We start from the raw sequence: 12,458 nt of genomic DNA on the forward strand, positions 1-12,458 counted from the left end.
ACAGGAGTCTCGCTCTGTCACCCAGGCTGGAGTGCAGTGGCGCAATCTTGGCTCACTGCAACCTCTGCCTCCTGGGTTCAAGCGATTCTCCTGCCTCAGTCTCCCAAGTAGCTGGGACTACAGGCACCCACCACCAGGCCTGCCTAATTTTTGTATTTTTAGTAGAGACGAGGTTTCACTGTGTTGGCCAGGATGGTCTCGAACTCCTGACCTCAGGTGATCCGCCCACCTCGGCCTCCCGAAGTGCTGGGATTACAGGCGTGAGCCACCCACCCCGGCCCCATTTTCTCTTCATTATTAACAAATAACCTGGGGATAGTGGTACTTAGAGAAGTGTAAAATTATCCCGTCTCTCATCACATTTTACTTGATGGCTTTAATACCCATTGATAATTCGTGCCTAAATCAGTGCTTGCCGTCATGGTTGCAAACTGGCGAATTTCTAATTCCAGCATTCCTTCTATATTAATTAGTTGACATTTTGCCATAAAGAAGGGCTTTCCCTCTTCCCAATGTTAGATTCATCAAATTATAGACACGCAGACAGGCTCATCAACTATTTCTGCTTGTGGCACAGAAAGGGCCCCCATCCCATCTCTTCCAGACACAAGGCTCTCATTGAGTCATATTAACCCCTGAGCCCATCTTCTAATTATGGATGTGATATTTTATTTTTATTCTTTTGACAGCAATGGAAAAATACAAAAATACAAGTAAGAAGTGGGTTCCCTTGCCTCTGTAAGTGTCATAAAATTTTAAAAAGAAAGAGGCCGGGCATAGAGGCTCACACCTGTAACCCCAGCACTTTGGGAGGTCAAGGCAGGCAGATCACCTGAGGTTAGGAGTTCAAGACCAGGCTGGCCAACATGGTGAAACCCCATCTCTGCTACAAATTACAGAAATTATCAGGGTGCGGTGGTGGGCACCTGTAATCCCAGCTAGTCAGGAGGAAGAGGCATGAGAATCTCTTGAAACTGGGAGGTGGAGGTTTCAGTGAGCAGAGATCGTGCCACTGCACTCCAGCCTGGGTGACAGAGTGAGACTCTGTCTCGAAAGAAAGAGAGAGAAAGAGAGAGAGAGAGAAAGAAGAAGAAGGAGAAGAAGAGGAAGAAGAAGGAGGAGGAGGAGGAGGGAGAAAGAAGGAATTAAAGAGAGAAGGAAAGGAGGAAGGAAGGAAGGAAAGACACAAAGAAAAAGAAAGAAAGAGAGAGAGAGAGAGGGAGGGAGAGAGGAAGGGAAGGAAGGAAGAAGAAAGAGAAAGAAAAAGAGAAAGAAAGAGAGAGAGAGAGGGAGAGAGGGAGGGAAGAAAGGAAGGAAGGAAGGAAAGAGAAAGAAGAGAGAGAGAGAGAAACAAAGAGAGAGAAAGGGTGGGTATGGGAGGGGAGGGGAAAGGAGGGGGTTCTTTCCATCCGTAGTCCTGCCCTGATGGCTTGTGGCTGACGCTCCAGCGCTAGCCACGTAGAGATTGATCTTGGCATTAAGAAGGCATTTATTACGCAGCAGCTGGATGTACAGAAGGAAGTGGTGTGGTTCTGAGGTCTGACTCTGTGTGGCTTTGAATGTTTCATTTATCTTCTCTGAACCTCAGAGTTTACAACTGTGAAAGAAGAGACCGTTATAATTATTCTGTCTTCTCACAGGGATATTATGGGGATTAAATGTCATGATACATGGAAGGCAGTCTAGACTCCAGGTGCTAGGCAAATGCAGGTTGGTAAATGGAGTAAAGGCCTCCTGACCAGCTTGTTGAGAGCTTTAAAATGTGTTTCTATTTCCCTGTGTAAGTAACTTGCCAAAATGTTAATCTGAATCAAATCATGAGGAAATAATCAGACAAATCCAGACTGTGGAACGTTGTACAGAACAACTGGCCTGGACTCTTTAAAAATATCAGTGTCATAAGAGACAAGAGGGAGGGGGTCCTCAGAGACATACCACACAACAGCTGTTGTAGATTGATGGGAAAACAATTATGAATGATATTGAGATGATTGATAAAGTTTGAATATGGATTAAGTACAAAATAATATTGTGAAGAGGTTACATTTCTTGAGTATAATAATGGTGTTGTTATATAGGACATAGTTCTTGTTTTTAAGTAATACTGCAGAAGTATTTAGGGATGATGCACATGATTGAATCATTGATGTCCACAACTTATTTTCAAATGGCCCTACAAACATAGAAATAATAATGCATATGTATATACACACATATGTGTGCACATGTGCACAAAATGTTAGAAATTGCTGCGTCTAATGGGGGTAGGCAAGTGCTTATTGTATTCCTTCTGAAGGTTTGACTCTTTTTTTTTTTTTTTTTTTTTGAGACGGAGTCTCGCTCTGCCGCCCAGGCTGGAGTGCAGTGGCCGGATCTCAGCTCACTGCAGGCTCCGCCTCCCGGGTTCACGCAATTCTCCTGCCTCAGCCTCCCCAGTAGCTGGGACTACAGGCGCCCGCCACCTCGCCCGGCTAGTTTTTTGTATTTTTTAGTAGAGACGGGGTTTCACCGTGTCAGCCAGGATGGTCTCGATCTCCTGACCTCGTGATCCGCCCGCCTCGGCCTCCCAAAGTGCTGGGATTACAGGCTTGAGCCACCGCGCCCGGCCGGTTTGACTCTTTTTTTAAAAAAAAATATAGGTAAGGGAATGCATTTTATTTAAATAAAACTAGTTTGAAACCACATGAGGACAAAAGTAATCCATTGTGTTTCAAGTCATTTTTAGATTCTGATGGGAAAAAAGCAGACTGAACCCAGGAGGTAGAGGTTGCAGTCACTCCAGCCACTGCACTCCAGCCTGGCAACACAGCAAGACTTTGTCTCAAACAAAACAAAACAAAACAAAACAAAACTGACTAAGTAAGGGATTTCGTAAAATATTTAAAAAAAAAAAAAAAGGTCTGGGCGCGGTGGCTCACACCTGTAATCCCAGCACTTTGGGAGGCTGAGATGGGTGGATCATGATGTCAGGAGATTGAGACCATCCAGGCTAACACAGTGAAACCCCGTCTCTACTGAAAATACAAAATATTAGCAGGACATGGTGGCGGGCACCTGTAGTCTCAGCTATTCAGGAGGCTGAGGCAGGAGAATGGCGTGAACCTGGGAGGCGGAGCTTGCAGTGAGCCGAGATTACGCCACTGCACTCCAGCCTGGGTGACAGAACACGACTCTGTCTCAAAAAAAAAAAAAAAAAAAGAAAGAAAGGGGAACTTAATTTAAGTTTTCATTGTAAAATAAAAGGGATTAAAGGAAATAATAATGTTAAGGGCACTAACATGGTGTTGTAGGGGAAGCAAAATTTTACCTCTAGCCTCTTAGGGTCACTGGCTGGGCCTGAGAATGAAGTTGACACGAGCCAACAGGGGAAAAGCATACAGATTTTTGCAAGTATGTGGGAACCCCCAAAAGAAAATGAAGGCCCAGAGAAGTGGCAAGGGCTGAGTTTATATATGAGGTTGAACAAAGAAAGGCAATTGTGGAAAAATGGCTAAAGTAAATGGAGAGACTAACGGAAGATAAGAGTTATTTTAATAAGGTCTGAACGGATTTCTCTTGGCCTGTCTCCACATCTCTGGTGATAAAGTTCCTTCATTCCTACTATAGGGAGGGCATCTTTTACAGAATTTTGTTTCCTGCTTTCAGGAAGAAAAGGGGAGGTTAGAGTGCCCTTCTTGTACCTGAGGGTTGTTTTTTTGTTTGTTTGCTTGCTTTTTTGTTTTTTGCTTGGTTGTTTTTAGTGCCGTTAGCTCAAAATAATCTCTGTGCCAAAGTGGCACATTTTAGGGTGGCATATTCTTCCACCTTTCAGTACCCGGGACAGCAGACAAGTGCTCAATCAACTTTCATGAGTGAGTGTGTCTGTGTGTGGACCTTTATACACACACTAACATGTACACATGCTGACATCGGGCATCTTTTGAGCCTCCACAAGCCACGGGTGAACGCTGATTTGCGTTCCGGCTTCATCTGACACCCAGGTTCCTGCTCCTTTAACCCTTGTCGGCCGCACAGCCACTGCCTGTTTTTTCTCTAGTGTACAGCTATGTAGCATCTTGGAGAGCAATTCCTGCATGAAACTATTAGAACAATTAACTCTACAGAATCTTTACAGTTACAGAAAAATAAAACAAAGTTTTTTTTTGCTATGAAAAATCTATTGCTTGCCTCCGCAAGAAAAAATAATGCCCATTTTTAAACACTTCTCCAGCTGTGTATACCATAAGCCCACAAAACTCCCTCATGTTAGGTAAATACAGCATAGCATCGTAGAAATTGGAGCAAGATTGCTGTGTAAGGCAATACGTGCATAACTAATCTTGAATTGTTGGATGGAATTGGAAAATGGAGCAGTTGAGCACACCAGCTATAAAAAGCAGTGAAACATCAACAAAAGTTATGATTCCTGACTCTGTCACAAGTAGGCGTTTGCAACTTTTTTTCCAGGGCAAGGAATTCTATTTCTAAGAGCAGCCTGATGCAGCCGGGTTTCTTCCCCCTTTGTTTTGTAAAAAGGGAGTTTTGCAGAAGTTTGCAACTAACTTAGTCTTATGTTGAAAATGTTTTTTTCTTCTCCTTAGTACTAAAAAGATCTTTCTGTGGAGGGAGAAAATTCTGGTCTTCTAGGGCTCCAGCGACCCTTTTAAGACTATCCCAATTTGTAATAACGCAGTTACGGAACAATTCTAAGTAGATCTTTTTATTTGACCCTCACAACACTGGAGTTGGGTATGGCAGGGATGTTTTTAATCCTGGCTTCACAGATGAGGACCTCGAGTTCTCATGATAAGGAAGAGTAAAATGTGATGAAAGCTTATAATTCATCAGGTCTTTGATGTAGGTTGAGACCCCAAGTAATAGAGTGTTGGGCCTAAGGGATTAGGGGTAGGTTATGATATTGTTACAGGAGAGGGGTCCGGATTCATACCCCAAGAGAAGGCTCTTGGATCTCACGCAAGAAAGAATTCGGGGCAAGTCCATAAAGTGAAAGAAAGTTTATTAGGAAAGTAAAGGAATAAAAGAATGGCCACTCCGTAGACAGAGCATGCTTTTTTTTTTTTTTTTTTTTTTTTTTTGGTTATTTCTTGATTATATGTGAAATGGAGGGTGGATTACTTATGCTTACCCTTTTTAGACCATAGAGGCATTTGTAAACTGTCATGGCTCTAATGGGAGTGTAACAGTGAGGATGACCAGAGGTCACTCGTCACCATCTTGGTTTTGGTGGGTTTTAGCCGGCTTCTTTACTGCAACCTGTTTTATCAGCAAGGTCTTTGTGACCTGTATCTTGTGCCAATCTCCTATCTCATCCTATGACTTAGGATGCCTTTACCATCTGGGAATGCGGCCCGGTAGGTCTCAGCCTTATTTTACCCAGCCCCTATTCAAGATGGAGTTTCGCTGGTTCCAGTGCCTCTGAAAATAGGGCTAGGATTTGAAGCAAGCTAGAGGACCTCAGAACCAAGGCCCTGACCAGGTGTTCTCTCCATATGTCCTCCCTTTTGCAGAAGGTGAAGTGACCGTCTTAGAGCCAAGAGGGTGCGTGAATACCTCAATGTCCTCATCCCTCTGTCTTTTGGCTGGAGCCCATTCCCTGAAGTTTTATATTTCTGACACTGCCATTCAGGTTTATGATGTTTTTCCATGGACTAGCTAATTAATTAGCCTTCTTGTGTCCATTGTTCTCATTTGTAAAACAGGGACAATAATGGCTGTCTTGCTAGGTTTTCCTGGGGATTTGACATAATAACATCTAGTAGACCCTTGATAAATAATAGCTTTATTTCCAATATAGGCACAAGTTAGTTTCAGGGCAGCTATATTGGAACCAAACTGTCAATAGCAAGTTGTTTTCCATTGCTAATGGACTGGTAGCTTTCAACCTCATTTCCCTGAGATGGGCTTTTTTGAGTTATTTAGTAAAGGTATGATTATGATCTGTGTTCTGTTACTTCTGGCTTCATCCCTAAATTGCAATTGAGAAAGATTTCTTACTCTTTAATCTGGTTTGGTATTAGTTTAAGAAGCAGGGGCAGGAATACTGGGTTTAAGTTGTATTAATCTCTTGGGCTTTTTTGAGTGTAGTTTAGGAACTTTCAGCTCCTCACTTTTCCTATCACTAAATAAGGCAAAGACAAGAGACTGTGTCTATCTCACAGTTTAAAGGGATAAGTCTTATGATCATAAATTCACTCTCTAGGGTAAATTCACTCCAGGTGCGGTGGCTCACGCCTGTAATCCCAGCACTTAGGGAGGCCGAGGCAGATGGATAACCCAAGGTCAGGAGTTTGAGACCAGCCTGACTAACATGCAAAACCCTGTCTCTACTAAAACACAGAAATTACCCTGGCATGGTGGTGTGTGCCTGTAATTCCAACTACTTGGGAGGCTGAGGCAGGAGAATCGCTTGAACCCGGGGGCTGGAGGTTGCAGTGAGTTGAGATCATGCCACTTCACTCCAGCCTGGGAGAAGGAGCAAAACTCTGTCTCAAAAAAAAAAAAAAAAAATTCATTCTATACGAGCATGCTTGAGCCCTCCAGAAGAACCATCTGAAATGTAGTAAAACAAAGAGAAAAGAACAGGATTGAAATTAGCTGTAGGATAGCTCAGAGGAAAGAAGACTCACTAATTCAGAATGCACAAGTCCTCACTAAAGTAAGTGGAGAACAACACACTTCATCTTCTTAGATCACTATGTCTTTTTATTGGTCTCTTACCCCCAGCCTGAATAGTTACACTGACCTCTCTCGCTGGAATAATTTCACTAAGAAAACAGAAGCTATTTTGATAAAGCCACAGATTTGCTAGTAGATTTGCATGTAGATTTCTCAATATCTTCCTCAAACAACAGTAAAGCTCAGTGCTGGAAGAAAGCTTCAAGATCTTGGAGTTCTACTCTTTTGTCCTATGCATGTGAAAATTAAGGCCAGAGGCTGGCTGTGGTGGCTCACGCTGACCTAGCACTTTGAGAAGCTGAGGCTGGTAGATCTCTTGAAGCCAGAAGTTTGAAGCCAGCAAGGCCAACATAGTGAACCCTGTCTCTACTAAAAATAAAAAAAAGTTGTCTGGGCATGGTGGCACATACCTGTAATCTCAGCTACTTGGGACACTGAGGCATGAGAATTGCTTGAATCCAGGAGGCGGAGACTGCAGTGAGCCTAGACTGCACCATTACAGTCCAGTATGGTTGACAGAGTGAGACTCCATGGAAGAAAGAAAAAGAAGAAAGAAAGGAGGAAAGAACGAAAGAAAGAAAGAAAGAAAGAAAGAAAGAAAGAAAGAAAGAAAGAAAGAAAGAAAGAGAGAGAGAAAGACAGAAAGAAATAAAGAGAGAAAGAGAGAGAGAAAGAAAGAAAGAAAGAAAGAAAGAAAGAAAGAAAGAAAGAAAGAAAGAAAGAAAGACAGAAAGGAAGGAGAGAGAAGGAAGGAAAGAAAGAAAGAAAGAAAGAGAGAGAGAGAAAGACAGAAAGAAATAAAGAGAGAAAGAGAGAGAGAAAGAAAGACAGAAAGAAAGAAAGAAAGAAAGAAAGAAAGAAAGACAGAAAGGAAGGAGAGAGAAGGAAGGAAAGAAAGAAAGAAGAAATAGAGAAAGAAAGAAGAAAGAAAGGAAAGAAAGACAGAAAGAAAGAAAAGAAAGAAAAGAGAAAGAAAGAAAGAAAAAAGAAAGAGAAAGAAAGGGGAGGGAGGGGAGGGAAGGGAGGGAAGGGAAGGAAAGAAAGAGAAAGAAAGAAAAAAAGAAAGAAAGAGAAAGAAAGGGGAGGGAAGGGAGGGAAGGGAAAGGAGGGAAGGAAGGGAAGGAAGGGAAGGAAGGGAAAGGGAAAGGGAAAGGGAAAGGGAAAGGAAATTAAGGCCAGATAGAAAGTCACTTGCTCAGGGCACTTGCTGGTGAGCTGGGACTAGACCCAGCCCAGCCTGGTGCTTTTTGTGCAACCAGTTCCACGTCATCACTACATTAGCCTCTGCTAGTCCATATTTCCAACCACAATTGACAGTGAGATGGTTGTTTCCAGTTCTTTGTGTTGAGTTAAATGGGACTTATATCTACTATGTATAAATGTGACATCCAAGCTATCAAAGAAAACCACATGAGCTTTTCAAGGCTACATCTGGTTAAATTCTTAACAATTTGAGAATATTAATGTTGCAGTAATGATGTGTGTGTGTGTGTGTGTGTGTGTGTCTCCTTCTCTGTGCCCCCTCAGCTCCCATACTGATGTCATTTATCACATTCTTCCTTCTCTGTGACTTAACATTTGCTCATATTTTGCTTAGCTAACCACCTACTCTTACTGACATGAATCAGAACCTCATATGCGACATGGGGTGACTCCGGATAGGACAAAGGTCGCTCTACTGTGGGTCCCGTTCATTACCTAGAGCCCACCTGACCTCATGCCTAATCTAATGAAGTCAGAGACAGCAGTTTGCTGCCTCATTGAACTTCCTGTACATTTTCTGTTTTTGTTTGTTTGTTTGTTTGTTTTTTGAGACGGAGTCTTGCTCTGTCCCCCAGGCTGAAGTGCAATGGCGCAATCTGGTCTCACTGCAACCTCTGCCTCCCAGCTTCTAGAGGTTCTCCTGCCTCAGTCTCCCGAATAGCTGGGATTACAGGTGCCCGCCACCACGTCCGGCTAATTTTTGTATTTTTAGTAGAGATGGGGTTTCGCTATGTTGATCAGGCTCGGGTCGAACTCCTGACCTCAGGTGATCCACCCGCCTCAGCCTCCCAAGTGTTGGGATTACAGGCGTGAGTCACTGCGCCCATCATTTCAACCCTTGGCATCAATAGCAGCATCCGACCAGCAGGTGGCGCAGTGAACGCAAGAGCCAAAGCCTTGGGAATTTGTATTTTCTAAAAATCAGAGACAAGTGAGATGTTACATAAACACCTTTTAAAATATGTACAGAGGTTGCCAGATTTGTTTTTAATTAGTGTATTTGGAAAAACTCAAATGCATTCTCATTTGTAGAAAATTTATATAATACAGTTAGAGTAAAATTTCCCCATCCCTACTTCCTTACCAAAAAGGAACTTTTATGTTTCTCTCTCTTTCCAGACTTTTCCATGCACTAAAAATGTATAACACTTCTAGGAATATAAACATTTTTTTCAAAAATGGATCATACTGTATTATTTTACAAATTATTTTTCCACTTAATACATCTTAGATATCTGTGTGTATTTGCCTGTGTATGCGTACACATATTTATATTATTTCATTGTTTAAAAATTTCTGCCTAGGATTCTATTAATGACTATTACATGGTTTATTTAACAGTTTTTCTATTGAGACATTAGTTGTTTTTCAGTTATCCACTATTAGAAACAATGGAATCCACGTCATTTATGTGTATTTCTCTAATATAGATACTTAGCTTGAAGATATGTATTTTTTAGTTGTTCAGAAAGACACTCAAAAGAGGCAGACTAGGCCGGGCCAGTGGCTTACGCTTGTAATTCCAGCTTGAGGTCAGGAGTTCAAGATCAGCCTGGCCAACATGGTAAAACCTCGTCTTTACTGAAAATACAAAAAAAAAAAAAAAAAAATTAGCTGGGCATGGTGGTGGGAGCCTGTAATCCCGGCTACTCAGTGGGAGGTTAAGGCAAGAGAATGGCTTGAACTCAGGAGGCGGAGGTTGCAGTAAGTCAAGACTATGCCACTACACTCCAGCCTGGGTGACAGAGTAAGACTCTCTCAAAAAAAAAGAAAAGAAAAAAGAAAAAAAAAGAAGAAAAGAGTCAGACTAGAGGACTGCCACGTGACGTGAGGATTCACAGTCAGTAATAATCAGGGCACTGTGGTCTGGCTGTCAACTGTCCCAGAGGGAGGAAGCTGGTGACGTGGACACACAGCTATGTCCACTCACCTCCCAGCTGCAGTCAGCACAGTAGCTCATTTGACTCAAAGTCAAAACCACCAGGGTCCCGACAATCCAGTGTCTGCTGAGGAGGAAAGTTCTTTATTTGTTATCAGATGGAGTGGTGTGACCACTGCAGGCAGCCAGTGAAATGAAACAAGGATTGGAGTGAGCAGGCTGGACGGATTCTGATTGGCATTTGTGTTCACAGCTGTGCATTAGGGGAGGCGGTCTGTGGTGGAGTGGTTTTAGTTCCTCACGTATGATGTATTCCCTGTTTTTGCAGTTGGCCGCCCGATCCCTGTTCATCAGATTCTGCACCCGACGGAGGAGCAGATTGAGGAGTTACATCAGACCTATATGGAGGAACTTACGAAATTATTTGAGGAGCACAAAGGAAAGTATGGCATTCCAGAGCATGAGACTCTCGTTTTAAAATGACTTGACTGTAAATAAATAAATAAATAAAAATAAATGACTTGACTGTAATAAGGACAAGAGACCATCTCATTGTGATAAACTTTTAAAGAAGTTTATTAAATAAACTTTTAATAAACTTTTAAAGAAGTTTATTATTTTTCTTTTGCCTGTGATATCAAATTTGCAACAGAAAAATATTATTTATGGTGATGAATGTTGATGTGTCTGTGGTAAATAAAAACACAGTAGATGACTGTAGGGTAAGGTTGGAGATGACTATAAGACATCTAATAATTTTGCTTGCTTATGAAGGCGAAATCATTTTACAGGTTATGAACAGATTTAGAATTATTCATGTGCTCTGAAAAACAAAAGAAAGCTTCAAAAAATAATTACACCCGGCCCGGCACAGTGGCTCACGCCTGTAATCTCAGCATTTTGGGAGGCTGAGGCAGGTAGATCACTTGAGATCAGGAGTTTGAGACCAACCTGGCCAACGTGGTAAAACCCCATCTCTACTAAAAATACAAAAATTAGCCGGGTGTTGTGGTGGGCACCTGTAATTCCAGCTAACAGGGAGGCTGAGGCAGGAGAATCGCTTGAATGTGGGAGGCGGAGGTTGCAGTGAGCTGAGATCGTGCCACTGCACTCCAGCCTGGGAGACAGAGTGAGACTCTGTCTCAAAAAAAAATAAAATAAATAAAATAATAATAATAATAATAATAATTAGACCCTTTTACTAAACACCACAATAACTTAAGGTGGTGTTTTCACAAAGTGTGACAACTGTCGTTCAGCACAGCCAGCCCATTTGGGAGACAGTATGTAAAGTAGTTTACCATATACAGCTAGAGGAAATATTTTTTTCTGCTTGAACAGGACATTTGTTAGTGAATAAAGATACTTTTAATGCTTAGACAGTTTGAGCCTTTGGTCATGTCAACAACGTATTTTTATACAATAGTGCAGGATTTTTATGCCATTTTCAAAATGGGATGAATCTGTCTTACGAAAACTCATGCGGGCAGGAGCATGGCTCCTCATTTCTATTCATGCTTAGAATCATGCTCCTTTGCTGTAGAGAAGGAAATCTATTTGGAAAATATGCTTCGGCACATGATTCAGGACTAGAAATTCTGGAAATTCCAGAAAGTTTTCATACTAATAGAAATGGTTTTAATTTTATTCCTGAATGGCCTTTTCATTATAAAATAATCTCTAAAAGAAAGTGCTGGCCAGGCGCGGTGGCTCACGCCTGTAATCCCAGCACTTTGGGAGGCCGAGGTGGGTGGATCACCTGAGGTCAGGAGTTCGAAACCAGCCTGACCAACATGATGAAACCCCGTCTCTACTTAAAATACAAAAATTAACCGGGTGTGGTGGCAGGTGCCTGTAGTCCCAGCTACTCAGGAGGCCGAGACAGGAGAATTGCTTAAACCTGGGAGGCGGAGGTTGCAGTGAGCGGAGATTGCACCACTGCAATCCAGCCTGGGCGACAGGGCGAGAATCCATCTCAAAAAAAAAAAAGAAAAGAAAAGAAAAGAAGGAAAGAAAGTGCCCTCCCTGGTGAGATATGACCAGTTCCCAGTTCACCGGGCTTAGGACTCTTCTCTAACCCAGCATGAGCAGGGACCTTGTCCTTCCTGCTTACTGACATAAGCCCAGGTCAGCTTATGGTGCTTAATAGGCACAAAATAAGTACTTGTTTGATGAATGTATTTAGAGCTGAACATGCAAACAAACTTTGCCATTAGGCAGAGAATTTTTGAAACTGTACCATAGGATGAGACCTGTTTTAAGATAAGACCCACTTGCAGAAGGAGAATATTTGTTGTGTCTGATTGTTCTGAACCGGTCATCAACAATACTATAAGCTGATTCACAGGGAGCAAGTCAGAAAGAGGTTTCCGATAATTACTCAGTAAGTGTTAAGTAACTAGTCAGTCAACAAGAAGAATGTCTAGTTTCCAAGCCATGTCACTGCTAGATGTTTGTTTCTGTGCTTCCTCTTCTCTAGGTGTTCGAAGGCAACTTCAGGGAGCTACCTCCCAACTTATTGGTAATATGTCTTCAGCTTTCCAGTTTTTAAATATTCAGCTCTGGGCTAGAGCCTGGATTGGGGTTTAGTCACAGCAAAACACAATCATGCTGGGTAATGCCTTAGGAAGGAGAGCATGTC

General features: G+C 42.2%; 1 protein-coding gene across 3 annotated transcripts in view; it reads left to right on the plus strand.

Annotated features, from left to right (window-relative positions):
* The window catches only part of MOGAT1 (monoacylglycerol O-acyltransferase 1), a 54,318-nt gene extending 43,888 nt beyond the window's left edge, over nucleotides 1-10,430 (plus strand). For all 3 annotated transcript variants that reach the window (XM_065526163.1, XM_065526164.1, XM_005574428.4), the window contains one exon: nucleotides 10,146-10,430. In XM_065526163.1, coding sequence (XP_065382235.1) covers nucleotides 10,146-10,300 — 155 coding nt within the window. In that variant the 3' untranslated portion in view covers nucleotides 10,301-10,430. The remainder of the gene's footprint in view (nucleotides 1-10,145) is intronic.
* The last annotated feature ends 2,028 nt before the right edge of the window (nucleotides 10,431-12,458 follow it).

Source organism: Macaca fascicularis, chromosome 12 (assembly GCF_037993035.2).
Source record: "Macaca fascicularis isolate 582-1 chromosome 12, T2T-MFA8v1.1".
In the NCBI taxonomy this organism is placed as follows: domain Eukaryota; kingdom Metazoa; phylum Chordata; class Mammalia; order Primates; family Cercopithecidae; genus Macaca; species Macaca fascicularis.